The sequence below is a fragment of the Abramis brama genome (assembly GCF_963993115.1).
Source record: "Abramis brama genome assembly, chromosome: 9".
Classification (NCBI taxonomy): Eukaryota; Metazoa; Chordata; class Actinopteri; order Cypriniformes; family Leuciscidae; genus Abramis; species Abramis brama.
This window is the reverse complement of record NC_139971.1, coordinates 26082769-26107878: the sequence shown is the minus strand read 5'-3', so window position 1 is coordinate 26107878 and position 25110 is coordinate 26082769. Positions and strand designations below refer to the sequence as shown.

The following is a 25110-nucleotide window of genomic DNA, read 5'->3' as shown; positions in this document are numbered from 1 at the left end:
GAAGACATTCATCTTTATTTCTGAAATAGAGAATACAGCTGGTATTTTTTCATAATTTATACCAAATGCACTCTCTCTTGGTCTGCCTGAGTCTCCATGGCAACAGCGCTCCACTACCTGTACATTCGCAACCTTACATTAAATCAAAAACTCATATTTATATAATAAGGCATATTAGTATATCAGCAGTAGTTCAGCCATGTACAAAACCAAACAAAGGTGGGGTGGGGTGGGGGAGATAAAAGACCTTAAGTGAGTCTACATATAGAGGAGTGCACAAATCTTTGCAATAAATATCAACGTTTTCTCTACGTAACACAATAGCAAATATACAAGAGAAGAAATACAGGAATTACAGGAACGAATTATGCTGGTGTGGAATAAGATGTGATTGAATGGGAATACATAGAATGGAGTGATTGCAGAGACCCATAGTGTTGGCCTAGATCCGGGCCACATCTGGTAAATGTGGATTCAACGCGTACCAGATGTGAGCCACATCTGGGCCGACACTATGTTGCTGTCTGGGCGACTTCAAATATTTACAGCTCTGTATTTCCTGGTACGGTTAAAGCTTATGAGTATCAAAACACAATCACTTTTATAATATAAATATCTTGTTTATATAATATTTTCCTGTGTGTTTAGAAAACCATGGCAAAGTAATGAGTTTGCTTTCTGTGATGTAACTTGTGGTTGGTAGAAGATAAGCATGAACTCGACTGAGTGTCACGTTGTGATTGCTGGGCTTTTACATGTCAAAGTTGTTGTCAAAGGGCTCGATGACTTCAGGATTCATAACTCTGCCCATGAAGAGGATTGATCCTATAAGAAAACAAAATAAAAACAATGAATTAACAGCACAACTGATAACATTCACAGAAAAAAGAAAAACAATACTAAAATAAGATTTGTGCTTGATATATGCACATTACATTACCATTCAAAAGTTTCGGGTCAGTAAAATGTTAAGATTTTTTTTTTTTTTTTTTTAAGAAAAAAAAAAGTAATAAATAATAAATTGATCAGTAAAGACCATTGACAGTAAAGGCAGTAATGTTACAAAAAAAAAATCTATTTCAAACTATGGTTATGGTTGGGCGTTAGGGTTCGGGTTAGTATAATAAGTTGACTTTAGACTATCATTGTATTTTTTATCAAATAAATGCATCCTTGGTGAGCATAAGAGACTTCTTACAAAACATTAAAAAATCGTACTGACCCCAAACCTTCCCAGACAGCAACATAGTGTCGGCCCAGATCCGGCCCACATCTGGTTCATGTGGATTCCACACTGTCCAGATGTGGGCCGGATCTGGGCCAAAACTATGTTGCTGTCTGGGTTTTAACGGCAGTGTATATATTGTTTTTTTTAAAGATGCAGTGTGTAATTTTTAGCGGCATCTAGTGGTGAGGTTTGCGATTTGCAAACAGCCAGTCACTCACGGCCTATCCCTCAAATTGCAAACTCGAAGGAGAAGCTACGGTGGCCGACGTAGGATCGGAAGATGTAATTGTCTGAGTCTGAGTCAGCAGAGAGTAGCAAGTCAAGCAATGAGGTTTCTTCATAGGCGTAATTTGCGGGTGTGACGGGTGGGACATGTCCCCACCACTTTTTGCCAGGGTCGATATCCCCACCACTTTTTAAAACATCTCGCGGCACGAATGTACCAATTCTACAAATAAATAAAACATCTCCAGTTAACTGACAGAGCATTCATTTCGTTCGTTTTTTAAATACGAGACGATCTAGCGCTGAAATGTGTTTTTTAAATCAAGTGATCAAAGTGCTCGTTGCCACTGCGATCAGTGGCGCAGATACAGTGTTTTCTCTTGTGGCTCGCGCACACGCCGCACTGTCAGCACTCGGACGCGCGCTTCAATCTGTTGCGGATACTCTCTATTCGTTCTGGTGAAATCACAAAACATAATGCACACAAACATGTCCCTGCTTGATATACAACCACTGATGAACATAATCGGTTTTGATGAGAAAAAAAAAAAACTATACGAGAAAAAAAAAAACTATACGAGTGTGGATTAGAACCCATAACCTCTGACACAGCTGGCGAAAGTTCTACCACTGGACCATTAAGATTCACATTGTTTAAACAGGCGGATCTATGTATTTATTCACACAAATTAAACCCCATGCAGCCTACTATTTAAATCGATTGCTGGACATCGTAATGTTATTGTACATATATCTGATTTAGCAATTTATTAGCAACCCCCACCCCACATGTCCCACCCACTTTTTAAAACAAAGTTACGCCACTGGGTTTCTTTATATTATATTTTATATTAAATTATATTTACTTAATTATTCAGTAAAACCACATGTTATTGCGATTGTTATTTTTACTTGTTTATCATTTATTCATTGACTTTACCATAGCTTGTTTCCATGCTAGTTAGTATAAGATAAGAGCATCAAAGCAGCTAGGTAAGGGGAAATAGCTAACGTTACGATGTCCGAGGCGTCGTTCAGACAGCATGTTTTTCTCCATGTTTGCAGAGTCAGGGACAACCTGAGTATTCTGCTGCGTCTTTTTCTGCTGCTTCTCATTCAAGTTAGTGATGAAACGCGCTCTGTAGCGCTGTTTGTTCGCTGTCGGCTACGGTAGAAACATGACCTCACAATATGTCGACCTTCATAGAAGGGGGGTGCCCGCGGTTATGTAGATATAAATGACTCATTCTAAGGTAATAAAAACATAATGGTTCATTAAGTAAGGTCTTTATACACCACTGAAAACATAGTTATGGATCTTATATTGCATTTCTGTCAATAGATCCTCAGAAATATTACACATTGCACCTTTAATTTGTGTTATGGTCATGGGTTTTTGAAGATGGCATGTACCTGTTTTTCTGTTTCTGATGACGAAGAAAAAAGGGTGGTCAGCCATGACCTGTGGGTAAAGCACCAGCGTCCTCGTCAATGCAATCATACCTGTAAGAAAGACAAACAATAGTGGCTCAGTGATGTGAAACATTTCTTTTATTTAATTAAAAAAAGTTGTAATTAATTTTAATTAATTTTTATTCAATTGTAATATTTTTGTGGGGTTTAAAATGAGGGTGTAAAATCCTTGGGGAAAACCTTTAAGTAGTTTAGCATGATCTTTTGGTTTAAAATATGAATATTTAAAAAAAAATGTTTGTTCACTAAAAATCCGTTGTTTAGCGTCAATGCTGTGTAAACAACATGCAGGAAACCCTTTCTTGTTACGTGACGAGAACCATAAAACTGGGAATTATATCATATTCTTCCTTCAGGCCCTCGAGGTTAGTAAGTTCTTTTTGAATTATCAAATTTGTCCTTGTTCTCCAAAATGCTATTTAACTGGTATAACCTAATGAAAAGAATGGACACTTGTAAATAAAAATCATTACCTTCAAATTTACAGAAGCCACAAAAAGGTCCAATAAAGCGAAAATATTTTCGGGATCAACCCTTCATCAGTGCCATATAGTGTAAGTGCACATCTGCGTCTACTGACGAAGTATTACTGTATCGGCACAATACATTGTCACATATAAGAGCAAACTCATTATCACATATAGAAATGAGTCATGGTCATATATTCATATAAGGACTTAAGATCTCAAGTCCCTATATCCTCTAGCTATGAATTAAGAACTGGCCATGAAATTATTTTTCTGTGAAAAAATGTTTGTGCATGGTTTACAAAGATTGTGGTGCACATCTGTTTTGTATATTTGCGTATATATATTTCTAACATTATTGAAATATTTGCGTCATGTTGGTTTATTATAAATTCATAGGCCTATAACTAAGGTAACTAACTGATATTGGACAATTGTGCATGTGGAATGTATTTATTCAATTTTATTACATTAAAAATATGCATCTAATATATATATATATAATTTTTTTTACATCTTTTTACAAAGATTACACATCTAAGAAATTGTCACATGCATTATTTTTTAAATCCTTTTTATAATTTCGGACTTCCTTGTTTGTTTTTGACATCAATACAGAACTGATATATAAAAACTAATATTAAAAGGATTTAACCAACACTACATGACGACTCAGTCAACGTTTCATAAACCTTGATTAAAAAAGACACGTGTTGAACAGGAGGGGGCGCTTTTAGCTTGTCTGAATGTACAAGATTCTCAAAGCAATTTACTGCAGTGAGAAAAAAGCGTATAGATAACAGACAGAAAAAGGAAGGACTGGGAGGAAAGTAAAGGTGCACAAAAGGTAAAATTGAGAAACAGTGATAAAGAAGACTTTAAAAGGGAAATTAGAAACTTGAAAATTTGAATTAGAAATGCAGATAGAGAAAGAATATTAAATGTGTAATGAAATTATAGTAGAATGTGCCAGTAAAATAGAGATTAATGTCACCTGATCCTGCGGCCCCCTCGGCCCCTTCCTCTGTCACCTCCAGGTAAGCCTTCTGCACAGCCTTCCCGATAAACAGATCCTGTCCATCTGTAGACAGACAGAACATGTAAATAAAGAAGATTCCAGAATATGAAAAAAAATAATAATCTGAATATGCAAAGCAAGTTATTTCCATTTATTTATGAGCTGGTGTAATCAGGGATGCAGAGCAGTGTATAAAACACACACAGCTCATTCACAGATTAAGTTTTAAGGGCATATTTAGTACTGAAATAGAAAAATTGATAAATTGAACATTAAAAAAAAAAATGTAAAAAATAATAATAATAATAATGAACATGAAAAACATGTAAAATAAAATAATTTTGAACATGAAAAAAATCCTAAATTAATAATACTGAACATAAATTTTTTATAAAATAAAATAATAATACTGAATCTGACAAATTTGATAATTGAAAAATTAATCAAATTAAATCAAATTTTCACCACACCCAACACAGAAAACAAGATCATTTCAGCTGAATAAAAACGTGCTCTACGCATAGATGATCATCACAATTAGGCTTAATAATAATAATCATTATTATTATTATTATTTTTTAGCATATGTAAATAGATAAATAGAAAGTTTAAAGTCGGCAACACAATAGCTGGGTGGTTGCCAGAGCAAAACAAGTGTGTTGCATCCTGTCCTTGAGCTGTCAATCACATTTTGATCATCTGCGTACATGTGCAGAATAACAGAGCGTTCTCATAGGTCAGTGGGTTTGTTTTATCGATTACCTGTCACCTCGGCTGTCATGGCTGACAGATCGGCATCTTTGGTGAAGATGTTCTTGATGCCCAGCTGCTGCAGTGTGTCTCTCAGATCGATCTTTTGTTCCACCTTGAATCTAAAAAAATCATCAGGTCAGTGTGAGCTTTGTCCAAAAACAACAAGTACGTAGGTTTTACATGAATCATAAAGCATTAAATGAATTGAAAACACCTGGTAAAACAGAACACCGTGTGCCTCACCTGGGCAGGTAGACCTCCACCTTCTGCCTCTTGACGTTGTTGGCCCACTCCTCCAGCAGCTGGGCTTTGATGATGGGCTCCAGGGAGGCCAGAGGAACCTCCTGACGGGGCAGAACGATCATCATGCTCATGTCTTCTCCTTCATAGACCATCTCCAGGACCTGGTACGCTCCACCCGCCTCTGTGGTGCCATCGCTGAACTCTCCTGATGATGGAGAACGCGGCGAGGTTAGTGATTATTAAATCTACTGAATGATGGAGAGGATTTCAGTAGGATGAAGCCATGTTACTTTAGTATGATTGAGATACTATAATAGCTTTCATTAATATTTTGAATTTTCATTTTAATTTTAGTTAATAATTTTGTCATTTTTAAATGTTGGTCCTGGAAGAGCATTCTTATCAACTAATTATGACATTTAGCGGGATGTTTTGAAGTTCTGTACTGAGCCATTTCCAATGTCCTTGAAAGCTAAGGTAGGCAATTTCAGAGAGGCTAGCAATAGCAAGCTAGCTTTGGAAGCATGAGATCCCACCCTCCCTTCAGACTCATCTCCAAAGCCACACCTTCTTCAAAACACATGATCACAACTCACACAGCAGCGTCTGCAAAGCATCACGAGAAACAGCGTTAAACTATCTCATGTCTCAAAGCACATAACATTACAATAATAATGAGTGTGAACAATTTAGAGAGCTCTTACTTTTACCACCTGACTGCTTCAAATTAATTTCGGCGTTGATATAGTTGACATAGAAACTCATAAATCCGAGTCTGAGGACGTGAACAGCTCCAGGTAGAACGTCACGGGTTGCCTTCTCTTAATTATGGTAGTTACGACAGGGAACTACGTGAACGCAGCATAAGCTTGTTGTTTTGGTTCAGGAGGAACTGTAAAGATGGCGCTCAGTGACTGTCTGTCTACAACTCTACATAACCTCTTGACGTGTGATGTCCGCGCGAGTAGGGTGCGTGGAAGTATGCAAATACATACATTGACAGTAGCAGGGTTCTGTGTAACAAAAGAAGCCCCAAAATAGGCCAACGTGATTTTCTCCGTCGGGCGGCCGAATTCTCCACTGAATTTGTACGTCTAGGGGGTGTTTTGGGGGTGTTGGAACACATACGGGGGTGGAAATCAACCCGTGGGGGAAAAAAAATGAACCTGCGGCAACTACTTAAAAGTAGCTCAATTCAACGTGAAAACCACGAACATGGCAACACTGATTGACAGGCTGGTATGGACATCCTATCATTGTATTCGGACCGAATGCAATGATTGGACGAACATTTTTTGGTCCTGAGACTTCCACAGACAATATATGTAATTTTTTTATATTTAGACCACTTCTATTATTGATTGCTATCAGGATTCAAAAAGAGTTTCAACCAGAATAACAAAAAGTGTTTATGAAAAACATTACCTACCCATACCCAGAGCCAGAATATACTAGTGACTTGACCAGGACTAAGTTACAACACAGGACAACAAAATGACATTTTCCATATTTCTTCCTTTTTAATTATGAGATTTTTAGCTATTGAAAATGCTGTTGTGTTAGAAAATCAACCAGTATAACAAAAAGTGTTTATGAAAAACATAAAACCTAGCTTTAATGTGACTCTGCTTTTCCCGTTTTTAAGAGCTAGAGAAAGCAAATGTTGAAGATAGCTCTGTCTCTCATTTACCTTCATCTGTCTTTTTTTTGTCGGAGAGATGGATGGGACAAGCGCACTGCAGTGTTTCTGTGGGATCTGAAAGTCTCAGCCTGACCAATCCGCAGTGAGCCATGCATACTATATACCACTGCTTTTGAAGAACTCTTCTTCTTACCATGGCTGCATTTATTTGGTTAAAAATACAGTAAAACTGAAATATTGTGGAATTTTTCTGCAATTTAAAATGATTTACTATATTAATATACTTTAAAATGCAAATTCCTGTGATAGCAAAGCTGAATTTTCAGTAGCCATTACTTTCAGACTACTCTTTTCAAGCCAATATTCACACTTTCATTTTCTAGTTAAACTCCTGCAATCACTCCATAGGAAAGCATATACAGCGAATTATCAAAACAAATAATTAAAAACAAAAACAAATTCAAGCCTGGTCTTACCATAGTAGAAGTCTCCCTGCTGGTACATCATCAAGGTCTGAACTTCACTGCCATCATCCTTGGTGAAGGAGAAGGTTCTGGTGTTTTCTGGTCTGAACTGGTTCTTCCAGCTGCCCCTGAAGTACACAGCATTTACTAACATGATCATGGTGGAGCTGCTGAAGTCGTCGGCAGACACCAGGTTTTGGATTTTGCCTGCAACAACAACAAAAACCCAGACTGAGAAAAACGCTGCATGTCACAATCCTCTCTTTCTCTGAACAGGAAAGACGGCATGATCTCTTCAGTGGCATAAAATCATCTCTCTTCCAAAGCTCTGGGATTTGTGCTGGTATCTGACAGTCCTCCTGCAAAGGCTAAAGCTGACTGTGAGAAAATGGATCTGCCTGGAAATAGATTGGAAATGTCATTATTATGCAGAATATGACTGATCTGCCATTATCTACTTTAATGTCCTCCTTCACTAAAGTCATAGTAATTCCTCTTAACGCCATCTATTCATTTTGAAGAGAGTTTTACTTGAAAGTAAAATCGTTCTAAATTGGATTATACGCTTTGCATTTATTCAGTGGTTAAATGACATATATTTCTATATAATATATTTGGGGAAATTAATACTTTTATTCAGTAAGTATGTAATAAATTGATCAAAAGTTACAGTAAAGACATTTATAATGTTACAAAAGATTTCTGATAAAAATACATCAAGCTATTTAATAAGAAATGTTTTTTTTTTAGCAGCAAATCACTCAGTATATTAGAATAATTTCTGAAGGATCATGTGACACTGAAGACCGGAGTAATGATACTGAAAATTCAGCATTGACATTAGGAATTAATTCAAATAGATAACAGTTATTGCAATAATATTTCACAATAGTACTGTTTTTACAATTTATTTGATCAATTAACTGCAGTCTTGGTAAGCATTAGAGACTTATGACAGTAAAAATACTACCGGCTCCAAACGTTTGAATGGTAGTGTGTGCACATAACTACAGGGTGGGCCATTTATATGGATACACCATAATAACATGGGAATGGTTGGTGATATTAAAGTCCTGTTTGTGGCACATTAGTATATGTGAGGGGGCAAACTCCTCAAGATGGGTGGTGTGTACTAATATATGCTAATGTGCCACAAACAGGACTTTAATATCACCAACCATTCCCATGTTATTACGGTGTATCCATATAAATGGCCCACCCTGTATATTTAAGAATTTAGTGACTTCTAGTCCATGTCTCTTAGCTTTGAGGCCATCTGTATGGTTATGTATACGTATAAATGGACAAACCCTTTAATACATCCCAAGACGTCCCAAGATGTCAATTCAGGAATGAAAACTATTTGCCAAGCCATTCATCAGGTCTTAGTAAATAGCAAGAACACAATTTCAAGAAATCTTCACAAATACAGCAGCACACAGCCAGTTTGAATACATTTTTTCCTCAGTGATGTAAGATAACTTACTCTCCGTGTGGTTCAGCACCCAAGAGTTGATGCGTTCAGCCACGGCTGCTGACTCGCTGAAGTCCACCGTCTCCAGCTCCGCTTTGAAGTACTTCTTCATGAGCTGCAGGAAGTCCTCATTGAAGTGAACCCCCCTCTGCAGAAAGAGGGAGTTGGCCAGCCGGACCACGTACTGCTCTTCGTCTGTGGACAGGGCCTGGGTCAGGTTACTCAGAAGAGAGAACTCCTCATCTGGAGCAGGTGAAGAGAACAAGAAAATGCTTTTGTATAATATGCTGGAACAGTAAGGTCCGGTATAAATAATCTCATTAAAAATTCTAAATCTCTTCAAACCTGTCAAGAACATGTCTAGGACATATTTCACTCCAAAATAAAAAAAAAGTAAAGTTCACATTACTGTAAAGCAAAATAATAATAATTGAATAAATAATATACATTTATTTAAATTTTGTTTAAATGTATTATTATTATTATTTTTAATTTTAATAATTCTTTCCTTTTAAACGCCATTCTAGCTTATGTTAATGGCGAGAGCCAGGTTTAGTTATTCAAAAATAAAAAGATGTTTAAAATTTATTTTAAAGACTTATTTGGATTTACTTGTTTAAAAACCTTTACAAAAGTATCAACAGAATAAAACAAGTTTCTCAAAGGGCATTTCTCAAAGTATTACAGTCCAGCAAAATATGTATAAAATGTATAATATCATCGGATGCAAAATTCACTTTTATATGGTGTTTGCATATAAATGTGTCTTGTAGTGCGTGGACACAACCTCCATTCACTCCTTTTTTTATTAATCCTCAAAAAGCCTAAACACTCTCAATAAATCAAGCCTTCTGGATTTTCGGAGCAATATGATGTCATATTGCTCATGCTCCGCCCACGACCACTGACGGACTGTCTTGTATTAGCATATTTCCGCCCTTAGCCATTTGTATACTGTCCGCCAAGGCAGCACTTTAAGTGTCTTGTGTGACACCCCCCATGGAAGAAAGGGGTTGGGTGAGCAGTTGCTCATTAGCATTTAAAGAGACATGCACTGAAACAGGAATTTTAACCAAAGTATGTTACAAACTTTACATGAAGGCCCTATAGAATCATACCAACATGTGGAAAATGGGCATCCGATGACCCCTTTCATGGACAGTGGATGACAAGTATTTTTATTAATTATTACATAAACAAATATTATTTAAATGTTTTGTTTTTTAAGTCTTACATAAACAATTTGTATACAGATTTAAGCCCTATTCGCACGGGATTAGTATTATCTGGGGACCTTGTGTGAATTCGAAATTTCCCACCCACATCTGAATTTCGTGTGGCGCAAAATTATAAACAACCCCGCAAAATCCCAGAGATGCCGATTCGCACGGGACTAATATTATCACAGGACCTCGATGTTCGGCAAAATATGGTAGGTCATTTGCGGGGGAATTTTTACTTTACAAATTACAGACATGGCCAATTCGCACGGGATTAAGATAACAGACAACCTCCGCAATTATTACAAATGACTAGAGGTCACCAAGTAATACTTATCCCGTGCGAATAGGGCTATAGTCTGCTTTTACAATTAGAGGGAACGTTGATCAGGCCTATATAAACTTCAAGTTTTTAAAATGATTTTAAACTTTCAGTCAGACTAATCTTTTCAAGCCAACAGTCAAATTTCTCATCACTGTGATGCAAATAAATAAATATTATTGAAATTTTAAAGTTCAAACCATTTGTTGTACTGCCTTTAATTGATATAGAATCCCTGCTAAGATTAATGGGAATCACACAATTTGTTTTTTGAAAATTAGCTTAATTGTAATGAAAATATCATATGACTATGAAAGTTTTGATTCTATTTATGCAAAATATATATTTTCCTTTTTGATTTGTGGGTGAATTGTCACTTGGCCGTGTTTTCGTGAGATTTGCTTGTATAAACATTTCAAGTCAAACTTAGAATGATACCTATGCTTTTTAGTGCTTTGAAATGTTGTAATGTTATGATTAGTTTAGGTGCTGGTTGGTTTGGTGCAAAATTTGCTGAAATGCCTTTAAAGGGGTCATATAATGGTACATGCACTTTTACAAGTTGATTGTACTGAAATGTGTGTTGGCAGTGCCTGTACACAACCATCATAAAATGAAAAAAATCCATCCAGTGTTTTTTTTTAAATCTCCTTATATGTTTTCCCCTGTCTCAAATCAAGCCGTTCGACCTAGTGATGTCACACGGTCGGACGCCCCTCCCACGATTGTTGATTGACAGCACTCAATCGTGAGCGAGCTGTCAATCATCATAGTCCGCGCGTCATTGTTGATACGCTGGAGCACTGTCTATGAGCAGAATGGCGTCTAAGCGATTGTGGTGTTCTGTTCTTGGGTGTAATAAGGAACACAGAGGTCATTTTGATGTTCCTAAATCCGAACCGCTGAAGACGCAGTGGCTGAGTTTGTTTTCGAAGGGAATATTCCCCACGATCAACGTCAATGCTTTCATGTTTGCGCAAATCATTTCACACACCAGACTGCTTTACAAACGAGGGTCAGTATAAAGCTGGTTTTGCTAAGAAGCTCCTGAAAAAAGGATCGGTACCAACTATTCGTGTTCCTGCTGCACCTCCAGAAGAAGAAGTGAGTGTAACGTTTTATTAACGTTTATATTAATATTTATATTAATCTTTGCAAATCGCTAGCACGCTTCACGATGAATGCGCCTATTTTTACACTCAGGGTACATTACGGCATGTTTTCTATGTACGATATTCTCGATATAATTCATAATCCCACGTTTATAATGAACAACGCGTTATGGTTATTGTGTTATTATTAAAATCGGTGTACGCACAGAACAGAGGGGCGGGGTGAGCAAAGCTCATTATCATTTAAAGACACATGCACTTAAACGGAGTGCTGAAAACAGAGCTGTTTTTGACCAGGTAAAATTAGTGTTTTCTTACAATACTAATGAGAATTTTTAATTAAAGTATATTACAAACTTTAAATTTAGACCCTAAATAATCATATTAGCATGTACAAAAATGGCATTATATGACCCCTTTAAAGAAAATATAGGAAAAAGTGCGTGGTCACTGTTGCGGCCAATAGGGAAAAGACTCAAAAGTTGAAGATGAAAGAGAACATGTAACCTATCATGTGCTTTAGATTTTGTTAACTGTACCTTCTCTGAAATGACTGTAGCCCAAGGCCTGTCTGATCTCCTCTAAAGAAGAGCCTCGGGCGCCCAGCTCCACCATACCCAGAGCCAGAGCCACGCTCAGCGGGGAGAAGATGATGTTCTCCTCTCCCCCCGTGATCTGGAGCTGGTGGTACAGTCTGACCGAGAACTCTGCCGTCACATCCTCGGGAACGTCTGCCGCCTGGCAACCACACCCCCGTAGCAACATCAGCGGCAAGAGTCCGAGCAGCAACATGGTAAACGTGGGACGAGCTAATGAGAGACAGGACAGAAAGAGTGAGTCAGAGTCAGAAGGACATGGTACTGGAAATATAACCCCACGTGAATGAGAGGCATCTGTATAGTGTGAAAGAGACACATCATGAAAATATTCGGCATATTCGACATATTCTAAATTTCATGATGCAAAACTTCCAAAACTTAATGCGTTATAATATTGCATTACTTCCTAAAAAAAAACAATTTTGTGCAAGTGAGATAAGTAAATGCATGCAGCATGCTCACATTTAGTCTAGAACTACAATAACCATCATGTTTACGCAGTGCATACAACGCCTCTGCACTTCACTCCTAATGTCTCCCAACTTGCATTACTTTTTTGAAAAAGTAACTCTTATATTTTGTAAATTTGAAAGTAATGCATAACTAATTGCTACTTGAAAAAGTAATCTGATTACTTTAACTCATGTTACTTGTAATTCATAGTTTATCAGTTTTGGAAGCTTGTTTCCGCCACGGAATGAAAAATAAAAAAGGTAATTCTGACTTTCTCTCACAATTCTGATTTTTTTCTCACAATTTCCAGTTTACATCTTGCAATTCTACATTTTTATCTGCGTGATTTAAAGTTGCAACTGTGTTTTATAAAGTCAGAATTGTGCTATATAAACTCGCAATTGCGACTTTATTTCTGAGAAATAAAGTCAGAATTGCTAGATGTAAACTCGTAATTGTGAGATAAAAAGTCGCAATTATCTTTTAAAATGTTTTATTCTGTGGTGGAAACAAGCTTCCATTATCAGTGTACACTATTCCAAAGAAAAAAGTGAAATGTTTTCTGAATCAGTTAATGGTGAATCACCTTTTTCAAGTCCTAATCTATGTTCAAATTAGCGTTATTGTTATTCAACCATATGAGTACATGAGGGAATGAAATTGTGTTTCTCTTCTTACAGTTACTGGTGGAATTTTACATTACAGTAAAAATATATGGAAATTGAGAACCTGTTTCACTCAGAAATATGCTGCATTATGAAAGTAAAATAGGTTCAGATACAATAGTGTTAACAGTCTCGCTTCACCACAGGGAGGCCTAATGCCTCTGTTTCTCCTTCTGACTGCACAGCAAAAGTTCAATGCACCAGCATACCTGCTTATGCAAGCGAACGAACCCACACTTATGCACAGATATAGCTCTACCTTCATCCTAGAATGGCACAGTCTCCTGGCTTTAGTCGTTGCCAGGCAACAGTGTTTTCCACACAAACAAAGAATGCAGGGGAGAATGTGGCCTTGTGCCATTGTGTGATGAAGATAGAGAGGAACAGGCATGCCCTGCGGGTAAAGCTATAGCATGTTCTAGAATCTAGAATTATATAAGTTAGATAAAAAACTTTTAAAAAGATTAAATGAAAATTAGACTGAAATAAGTTTAAGTATTACTATTACTAAAACGGAAATAAAAAAAAATTAAAACTAAACAGAAATATATAAAAAAACGAATAAAAAAAAATCACATAACAAAAGTAACAAGATAAAACCTTAATTTCAACAAATTAAGAAACACTATAATGGAATAAAATAAATAAATACATAATAATAATAAAACACTAGTGACAGGTGTAACACCGGACCTGAGAATTAAAAAAAGCTGTTTCAAACTAAATTTTACATGAAAGGGGTGGTTGAATATGATTTCACTTTTCTAACTTTATTTAGTGTGTAATGTTGCTGTCTGAGCATAAACAACATCTGCAAAGTTACAACGCTCAAAGTTCAAAGCAAAGGGAGATATTTTCTTTTAAAGAAATTGCTTTTTAAGGACTACAACAAACGACTGATAGGGACTACACGATATTCCTCCCTAAAATTTACATAAACTATTTATAGATTATCAAGACAGAATATGCTAATCAATGACTAAAAGATAACTACACATAAGCTACATAAATTCACCAACTAACCATTCAGAAATGTTGTCTACATGTTGTCGCTTCTTCTTGAGTCTCTCCATCGTTCTGACTTCGGTTTGAACATAAAAGGCTAAAGGTTGAAATTTTCAGTGCATGTCTGTGTGAGATAAAAGGACACAAGCTCTTGAAGCTCCGCCCTCTGTGCCTGGAGCAGCAGCTCATTTGCATTTAAAGGGACATACCTCAAAAAGTGACAACTTTAACATGCTGTATAAAAATATCTGTGGGGTATTTTGAGCTAAAACTTCACATACACACTCTGGGGACATCAGAGACTTATTTTACATCTTGTGAAAAGGGCATTATACCACCCCTTGAAGAAAATATTAAATGTTTACTGATCTTTCAATGTTTGCCAATGCAAAGGTTACTGCCACGTACTTTAAACTTAATTATCAATTCAATTTGTAAGTGAACATACATTTGCCTTTGACACTGGCATAAAAATATTACAGATATAGGCTACATACGTGCTGGGTAGATTACAATGTCAGGTGTCAGTTCTCGTTCAATTAGGCATCGGACCAAACAGCCTCAGACTAGGCATCAGACATAAAGGCATCGGACGAAACGGACGCAGACAAAAAGGCATCAGACATAAAGGCATAATTTTTCTTCTTTGCTTAGGGTTAATACAAATTTGTGCACACAACAAAAATGACAGCAGTTAATAAAGCAACTGATCATAGTCATGTGTATGTTCGCACCAGCTCTGCAATTCAGCGCTGCAGTCTATTCACGACAAGTTTATTTATATAGTAGGCTACTATACATTAGATTACTTTAAAGCAGCAGCTTTATAGTCAACATGAAAAAACAGCTATGTGAGTGTTTGTATGTTAATTATGTAGAATATATCTATTGATGGTATTCATTGTATGTATCTATGTAATCCCTTGGCAATGTTCTTTATGTAGGCTAATTATTCAAGCATAAAAAAGGAGAGAGAGAGAGAGAGAGAGAGAGAGAGAGAGAGAGAGCTGTACCAAGAGCTGTACTTTAAATTTTATTCTTAGTTTTAATTAAATGTTACACTGTTCAGGACAAATACAGCAGTTTCCCTGGTAACCTCTGTACACAAAGCAGCAACACAGTCTTGAAAGATTTCTTTCACTTCACGATAGTTAGCCAACATACAAGCTAGCTAGTTGCAATGTGTTATTTAGCTAACTTTTTAAACGTGCAAATAATACAAATGTACAAAATAATCTCAGTGGGACATGTTCTACACAATTTAACCAGTAAGAAAACCATGTGCATGTGACGTCACATTGAGGCAGGGCAATTCGAAACTTCAGTGCTTCCTTCTGAGTCTGTTTCGCCTGATGCCTTTTTGTCTGAGTCCATTTTGTCCAATGCCTTTTTGTCTGAGTCCTCTTTGTCCAATTCCTTTATGTCTGATGCCTTTTAGTCTGAGGCTGTTTGGTCCGATGCCCAATTGTACGAGACCTGACACCTGACGTTGTTTTTCCTGAGACCTGAAGCCTTTCGGTCTGAGGCGCGATGCGCCTAAAAGATCAAATAAAACACTTTATATATTATTTTATTAGTTTACCTGCGTTTCATGTGACCATTAACCGACACCAGAGAACCGTGAATTTATTTTACATTATTATTTATCATTACTTTTTATTATTCACCTAACTTATTAACTTAAAGGGGTGGTTGATAATGATTTCACTTTTCTAACTTTAGTTAGTGTGTAATGTTGCTGTTTGAGCATATACGCTCAAAGTTCAAAGCAAAGGAAGATATTTGCTTTTAAAGAAATCGTTTTTTAAGGACTACAACAAACGGCTGGTAGGGACTACACGAGATTCTGCCCGGGTTAGTGACATCACTAACCCTAAAATTTACATAAACCCTGCCCCCGGGAACACCAGTCCATGTTGAGAAGAGGAAGAGTTGTTGTAGTAGAGCACATTTGTGAGTCTGCTCAAGCTGTCGCATCCGTCTTTTCAAATGCAATACAGTATGTAACACAAATGCAATAGCATGTCACTCTGTAGGCATCTTACAACAGTTCCCACATGAGCGATTATATAGATTATCATGACAGAATATGCTAATCAATAATTTGAAGATAGTTAACTCCACTTCAGCATCCTAAATTCATCAACTAACCATTCAGAAACTCAGTCCTATTGCATTCTACATGTTGTCACTTCGTCTTGAGTCTCTCCATCATTATCCAACTCCAGTTTAAACATAAAAGGCAGAACAGTTTCTGACATTTTAGTGCTTGTCTGCGTGAGGTAATCAGAGCAAAGCTCCGCCATCTGTGCCAGGAGCAGCAGCTTATTTGCATTTAAAGGGACACACACGAAACAACACGTTTTTGCTCACCCTCAAAAAGGGACAATTTTAACATGCTGTACAAAATAATCTGTGGGGTATTTTGAGCTGAAACTTCACATACACACTCTGGGGACATCAGAGACTTATTTTACATCTTGTGAAAAGGGGCATTATACCACCCCTTTAAAATCTCAGGGGGGACTTCAAGTAAATATATTAGGTCAAAGAGGTTTAGCTTAGCAAAAGTTGGGGAATCCCTGCATTACATGTAAATATAAAGTTATGTGAATTTGTTCATTTTAAGACAAAATCCTTCAAAAAAACAGTAAGGCATGGTGAAATGACTCTGAAAACACTCCTTAAATGTGAAATGATTTCTGTAAATGCTGTGTGGGTCTCAGTGTACAGTGAGGCTCATGACTAGTGGCTGGTCTGTGTGTGCAATTCCACAAACCTGGAAGACCTTCTGAACGTAGGCCTTTTTTAGAAAGGAAAATTTAAAAGATAAAAAAGAATTAGTAAGGAGGACTCAATGAATTATGAATAATTTACTGCCATTGTGAGAATAACATGTAATAATCATGCAGTCACTAAAAATGTAACTTTAGTCTGTTTACAAGTATTTTAAAACGTATAATCTAATTTTAGTTCATTTTTGGAATCTGATTACATAATCCAGATTACATGTGATCAGTTACTACCCAGCACTGCATACACAGTACCTACGCATGTAAAAAGACATAGGTAAACATAAAATCCAGGCATATAAATTAAAATATCAACAGAAGTTTAAAATTTCAGAATAACCTTAAGCAATAACAAATGAAAATATTAAGGGGCCAAGCACAAAGAAGGCACAGTAAATCATGCTAGCGTGGCTGGGCATCAGACCAACTGCAACAATGAGCAAATAAAGACATTAGAATGATTTCAGAGTCGTTTTGGCATCATGCCTCTACTTTGTTGCTGCAGTATATGAAAAAAGTTTTGTCTATCGACACGAAATCCATAAATTTCTGTCGGCACAGTCTGAAGATGATATGGCAAAATTGGCGTCCATGTTCTCAGCATGACCCAAGGAATCAATTAGTTTCATTACAATAGCCAAAACATCAAAATCGATTAGCATTTTTGGAAATTTTTATTATAACTTTCGTAACTAGTTTTATTTTGTAACAATACAAGAATGTGTTCATAAAATATATCATATTATGACAAAATTCAAAATGGCTGACGCCAAAAATGGCCAATATGGTAAAATTGGGTATCGTTCGACTCAACATGCCGCACCGAATCTAAAGATACCAGTTTTTTTTATTTTTGGCCAAACCATTCATAAGTTATAAGCAAATATGTTAATTTTTTATATCTCCGAATACGCTAAAGCGTTGTGGAGGAATAGCCTCAAGTTCATTTTGCCGTGCTCTTCGTCAAATTCATTCGCGGGTTGTTCAAGAACGGTTCAACATATCATACTGTTTTATGGTGTTGAAAGGGCATTGTTATGCAGTTGCTAGGGTGTTGTTGGAGATTGCCAGGGCATTGCTATGCGGTTGCTAAGGTGTTCTGAGTGGTTTTAGTCAGTTGCAATGCATTTACATTCGCTTTTATCCAAAGTGACATAGGATGGTCGGTGATCTGAAAAATGAAACATTATTACGTGCATCTAATCAGCGCCACATGGAATTCAAGCGAAACAAGCAACTGATTCAAATGTCTGGTTCACAATCCACAGATGATTCATCTGTTCTCATTCCTTGAGCTTTCCTGATCTCTCCATTTCAGATACTCTTGGTTTAAGACGTAGGCTTGTGTAACCTGACCCTGGTGACCGAGGTCTGGGACGAAAAACAGATGGTCACTTGTGAATGGGAGAGAAAAGAGAAAAGTGGGACGACAAGAGAGGGTTTGCCTGAAAACAGCGCCAAACCTGACTGACCTTTCGCTTACCCGTGCTGGATTCTGGACAAAGGTCTGATGGCCACCTGGGAGAACTCAACGAGACCACCAACCACCCTAATGGGACCAACGAGAAACAAAGAAATTCTGGCTCTTGTGTGAGCTGTCCTCTCTGGTGACACTTTATTTGTCAGTAAACCTTCACTGAGAGTAACTGAACTAGTGGTGCTTGCTGTTTTTGCTGTTTTATGGTCTGCCAGGTGAAAATCATAAGTCTGATCGCTTAAGGTATAATTTATAACAAACAGTGAGGAATGAGTTTGATGGCAAGGTTTAATACTTTTTTCAAATCACTAAGAAACTGTCAGTGTTTTTATTACCTCAAAGCACAACTGCAAATGTTTTCTGAGAATGTCTGATATCTGGATGTCATCTCAAGCAAAGCCTAGACAACCCTGTCAGTATCTGCTCAAGTGAAATCAAGCTTCAAAGTGCCACAAAACTCTTCTCAGTTCCTTTCACACACTCAGAGCAATTGCTTTAAATATCCTCCCAACTGCCTTTAAAATGTACTCAACTAGCAAGCGCATAGTGAAGACGTTCCGAAATGGGGGCAGCGTAGGCGCCCTTTTCATCTCTTGCTTTCTTACGCTTTTCATTTTGAGCTCAAGCTTTAAATACAAGAGACTAGAAGGATATAGAAAGACAATCTGATGGGAGATATCGAAAGACCCATGCTGGATAGCCATGGAATTAAATAATTCAACTTAACTGATGCATTGTGTTTCTAGTCAAGCTGACCAATCATGTAGTTAGTAAGAGGCCAAGTGGAAACACCAGCATTCAAAACACAGCATGTGGAGTGATCAGACACCTCAGCAACAATAAGTGAGATGTGATATTGCATACCTACTCGGTTTTATCACATCTTTCACAATAGAGGCAAACCAGAGCAAACAAACTTGGTTTTCCATCAAGTTCTGAATGGATCTCTTATTTCCCAAAGATGATCATTCATTCATACAGGTGTCTCTGTCATCATCAGAGGGAGAATCACAGTTGGTGGCACCAGAACAGTCTATACACATCTATCAGCCTCCTCTTTTCCTGACAGGATGGCCCAGATAGAGCAAGGCATGCTGGGTAAACTGCCATCTCTCTCCTCTTCTAGCTCCAGAAGCCTCCAGAGGACAGACCCAGTGGTGCAGCGCTGTTTAGAAGAGGACACGGAAAAAGATGACGGAGCAGAAGCAGGAGCAGGATTTGACTGCAAGCGAAATGTCGAGCAGGTTGAGGAATTGGAATGAGACCAAATACATTCAGACAGAAGGCTAAAAACTCTGAGGAGAAGACACGCTAGTTGAGGAGTTAAAGAGCCATGCACTGACAGCGCAGTGGTGAGGGAACTCCACTGGAGACCAGAGAAGTGCAAGACATGGGTCAGCTTTAATTAAACTCTATTCAAGCGACGACACCCACAGGAACCTGCTGAACACTGTTGTACAGAACAAACCACAGTTATCGCTCTGAAGATACAGATGCAGGAAACTGAGCTAAATCAAACATATGAAGACTTCAGACAAAAGTTTTTGCTGCCTTCAAGTGAACCTGGAAATTCTGAGATGAGCTTTGATGACATGAAGATTTGAAGGTTTATTTATATTTATTTCATACCATGATTTTCATGCAAATACCATGCATTTTCATTTATGCATCGTATCTAAAAAACTTTGGCATAAAATGTGAGTGATTAACTTTGTGTTTGTTGTCTATACACTCTTTTGTACATTTTGTACATTGTTTAATATTATTTTTCAACGTAATCATTGTTTCAAGTGAATCAATCACATACAGCTTAATTATGAGACTCAAATTAGTGTAGGCCTAGTTACTGACTGGTTGTTCATATGATAACATTTAGTTAAAGATGCACATTATGAGATGTTTATAGCATTTTATAAAATAAAATTAATAAAATATATTAAATTTAGTTTATTTATTGGTTAGTTGGATTGGCACTTCTAAAAAAGTAATTAAAAAGTTAACCGTTTGCAAAAAAATAGCAATTTATTTAAAATTGCAGTTGTCATTTTACACAGAAATTGCAGAACAAAAGAAAACACTCTTCTTCTACTGTCCTTTAAAGGGTTCTGCTCCAGTGACAAGCTGTTACACCAGTAACATTTGTACACCTTTTTTTTTTGTGCATCCATACGTTTAAATCAGTCCAGTGGGAGAAGTTTGCAGGCTCGAAACCAAAGAAATCCAGATGGTATGGGGTTTACAGTAGCGAAGCTCTCATCCTGCCAGCAGTCCTGTATACCACCCAGGTCAACACATGGCAGCATCCATCTATCATTAGAGGGTTAGTATCCTGACAGCGTTCAGAGTAAGAGGCTTTGACCACAGTATTTGTGTGTGATATTATCTCCTTGCGTCTGCACTGGCACAGCTGTCCAACAGCAAAGCCCACAGCTGGAAAATAAACAAAGCAGGGCCATAAATCGCTGCCACCATAGAGATCACCAGGCTGATGCACGTCACTCTATTATAAATGATACGAGGCATCTTTGCTCTTTTATGCTAGTATCGCATTTCTCTTTCCATCTGTTATCTGAAAGTCATTTCCTTTTGACCTTTGCCTACACTTCCTTAAAGGGACAGTTCACCCAAAAATAAAATTTGTCATTATTTACTCACCCTTAAATGCTTTTATTTTTTTCAGTGAAGCTCAAACTTAGCTCATATAGCAAGCTAACGACCACATCTGTTAAGCAGATACTATAACACACACACACACACACACACACACACACACACACACACACACACACACACACACACACACACACACACACACACACACACACACACAGACAGACAGTGTGTGTGTATGTGTGTGTGTGTGTGTGTGAACTGCTTCAAGACAGCAAATTACCTGAGTTTGACTTTACCTCTCCTTGCAACCCAGAGTTAAAAACCTTTTATCCTTCCCAAGTTCAAAGGCAGAGTAATTTCCTCCCTGTGCCGACGAGAGAAGACGTGACTCAGAAATGCAGGCGTCCTTCAAAAACACCCCCCAAGAGGGCAAAACAGTGACAAACCCAATTGCTCATAGGCTGCCAATGTTCAGACGCTTCAAATCTCCTCATCAACATTCATGCCAATTCAGCAGTTCTACAAGAGGTTTATCAGCGGCAGAACAGCCTAAAACATATAACAGTCAGCAGTGCTTCCATTTTAATTCATTAATAAAATAAGCTCAATAAAATAAATAATTAAAATATTCTGTTCAATAGCTAATTATTAAAAAGAATTAAATATATAATATTCAAATATTTAAAATGAATTTTAAAAAAGAACAAAACAGACACATGGAAGTACATAAAAGTATTAAAATATTATAGGCTTACTACAATTTATTATTAACAATAATTAAAAATAGTATTAAAAATATATCAAATATTTTTTAACATTTAAATATGAATAAAATATGTTTTTATTACAAAATTATTTACAAATAACACAAAATAAAAATAACAAACATAAATACCCACAGCTGGAAAATAAACAAAGCAGGGCCATAAATCGCTGTATATAATTGTATATAATTAAAATAGTATGGGTTCAGTAGGCTACATCTAATTATTTAAAAATAAAAATAAAATATGACATTAAAATTAAAATAATAATAATAATATTAATATTATTCATTAAAGGAATGGAGACCTACACTGTAAAATGTAATTAGTTGACCTTACTTAAAAAAAGTATGCAAACTCGTTGCCTCAAAAAAATTAAGCAAAGTAATCTTAAGATTAGTGAGTTAGAAAAGCTTGTTTATTTTAAGTGTGCAGTACTAAATCAAGTAGTACCACTAGCACGTTTTTTTATGTTAATGTAACTTAATAGCCATGATTAGTGTTAACTTAGTTTTTTCATTTTGTGTGGATTGCTTGATATAAATTTAACCCCACTTAGAATTACTAAATACCTACAACTTAACACTTTTAGTTCTGCTCACTTATTTTTCATTCTGGGTGCAACCAATCAAAACTCATTCATGACTCCCATCATGCATTGCTGCATGAATAAATAATGAGCTTATGATCAGGGGTGATCTGTTTGTCACCATTGTTGAGATTCATACGCTAATTCTTGATGTCTGTGTGTGCCTACATAAAAAAAAAAAAAAAAAAAAATTGAAGTTTTGTTTTCTTATTTATTTTCTTATTTGGATTTCATTGAAATGGCTAAAATGGGGGGTATTAACATGCCTAAGACTTTTGCACAGTACTGTATGTATATATATATATATATATATATATATATATATATATATATATATATATATATATATATATATATATATATATAGAAGGAGACTAAATTAAAAATGTACTCGCTTTCCAGTAAAACAAGTCGGTCCATGTCGGCCAGTTGTTCTGACTCCGATTTCTGCAGTTCGCAGGCTTGACACATAACTGAACAGCGGTCAATAACAGGAGCTTTGCATGTTTAGAAAGGCCATCACAGATGCTCAAGGAACATGTTCAAAAAGCAACAGTGAAGTTCAATATATTCTGCACACTTAGTGACAAAGCCTTTGAGAGAACACAGATGTTTTTAATACTCCTTATGCCATCTGTTCTGTCCTGAGGCCAAGCGACGAGTGTTTGCAGGAAGACAATACTCTGTTAGATCTGGAAAAAATCCCTTTGCCACCACTGACATTTTAGCTATACAATAAATAAATATGTAAATCCTTATTTAACTTCTTCAAAAATCACATACCAATCCACCAGTGTGGTTAAAAAAAGGAGATCAGTCAAAGCATGCATCAAATTAATTTGTGTGGGCACAAAAAAAAATCTTTGTGTTGGGACTATCATCCACCATGCAAAATAATAATAATAATAATAATAAAAAAATAAAAAAATAAATAATAAAAAAAAAAAAAATATATATATATATATATATATATATTTATTAAATTAAATTAAACTAAACACATTTGTTCAACAAGCAGCATGATTTGAGAAATCATTTGTTTGTAGCAAAAATGGTGCAGAGCAAGTTACACACTAAAGTAGGCTATAATTCTTTGAGTTATGAATTTGTTCCAAATTTTAACCCTACACTTGCCATAATAGAAAACACATGTAATATTTCCTGTATATATTGCAGACTGCGTTGGTTCTGTCAATACATTCGAGAAAGCACTTGACCTGTCACTATTATTCATGCTTTCAAATGGATCATGCACATCTGCAAGCCAGCAATCAATCTGGGAATCAATATCCACTGATTGGAGGTGACCACCAAGGAATCCACATATGTGTGAGTGTGTTTGCGATCCCTGAAAAGTGCTGCAATTCTGTTTCAACTCCTTTGCACCTTGCAGCTTTTTCCCCAGCACCATTCTTTTCTAGTCCTCTCTCTTTCCTCATCCTTTTCATATCGATCCATCGCTTTCATCGCCTCCCTACTCATACCGATTGCACTTTAACACCTCATTTTCCTTCCCCTCTCCTTTAGTGGCCCCTCTCTCTCTCTCATATACTCCACATTACACACACTCTCCAGCGCACCTTATCTCCACGTGAAACGCATCCCACAGAACAAACCAGCTATTTTACACCGGCACTAGCAAAGGGGGGTTTGGAAAGGAGGTGCGTCCTCCATTCTGCTCTCCCCGCGTGCTTCATTTACAGAAACATGAAATAGGATTTTCTTGCAGGAGATGATTAACGCATCCCCAGATACGCCCAGATGTGGGAATGCATTTCTGCCTGCCGTTTGCACATACCCTCTGCTGCCCTTCCTGATTCAATACAAACATTTGATTGAATCAATAACAAGAGGGTTTAAAATAGAAAATGAAGAAAAAGCCTAAGAATATCACTAAAAAACAACACTACGTGCTTATCAAGACAAGGAGAACAAATGGTTAAAAAAAGATGTGCAGAATTATCCTGAATTTTCTTCAAGGATTGTGATTTTTTTTTTTTTTTCTACAGGGTGAAATGTATGCAGAATAGATGTATGTGAATTGCATGTAAAACTGCAAATGCATATATCACTGCAAGTACAATCCTAAACTGTAAAGAAATGTTATATTAGATGTTATCAGACCAGAAAAAAAGCATTTGTGAGGAAGATAACATGGAAAATGTTCACATTATTTTTTTTAAAAACATAATTTGTTATAATAGGATATTCACATCTGCACAACCTCTCTCGTAGAGAATAAACCCATCATACCAATAACATGGTGATGAATTATAAACCTTACAGAATACATATTTCCTTGTAATTCTGAACAGATGACATTTGGATACCATGAAAAGACGATGCGTGGATGTCCCTTACCGTGAGATGTCAGAGAGATGCTGATACTCTGGGATGCTGATGTTAAATCCTGCTCGTCTCTGCACCCTCACACACCTTTATTATGAGAGACAGCCCTGCCCCTTCTCTCTTCTGATTGGTCAGGCCTAAACTTAGCTTTAAAGCGCCCTTA

The 25110-nt window shown here is 36.7% G+C and overlaps 1 protein-coding gene across 1 annotated transcript; it reads right to left on the bottom strand.

Annotated features, from left to right (window-relative positions):
• Positions 1–25045, bottom strand: serpini1 (serpin peptidase inhibitor, clade I (neuroserpin), member 1). Its single transcript, XM_084124058.1, has 9 exons — positions 24960–25045; positions 12181–12450; positions 9000–9230; positions 7526–7720; positions 5408–5612; positions 5174–5283; positions 4388–4474; positions 2867–2956; positions 1–825 (listed from the first exon to the last, which is right to left on the bottom strand). Exons 2-9 carry the CDS (start codon positions 12431–12433, stop codon positions 752–754), a joined length of 1245 nt encoding a protein of 414 aa, XP_083980184.1. The 5' UTR covers positions 12434–12450; positions 24960–25045; the 3' UTR covers positions 1–751.
• Between the last annotated feature and the right edge of the window lie 65 nt (positions 25046–25110).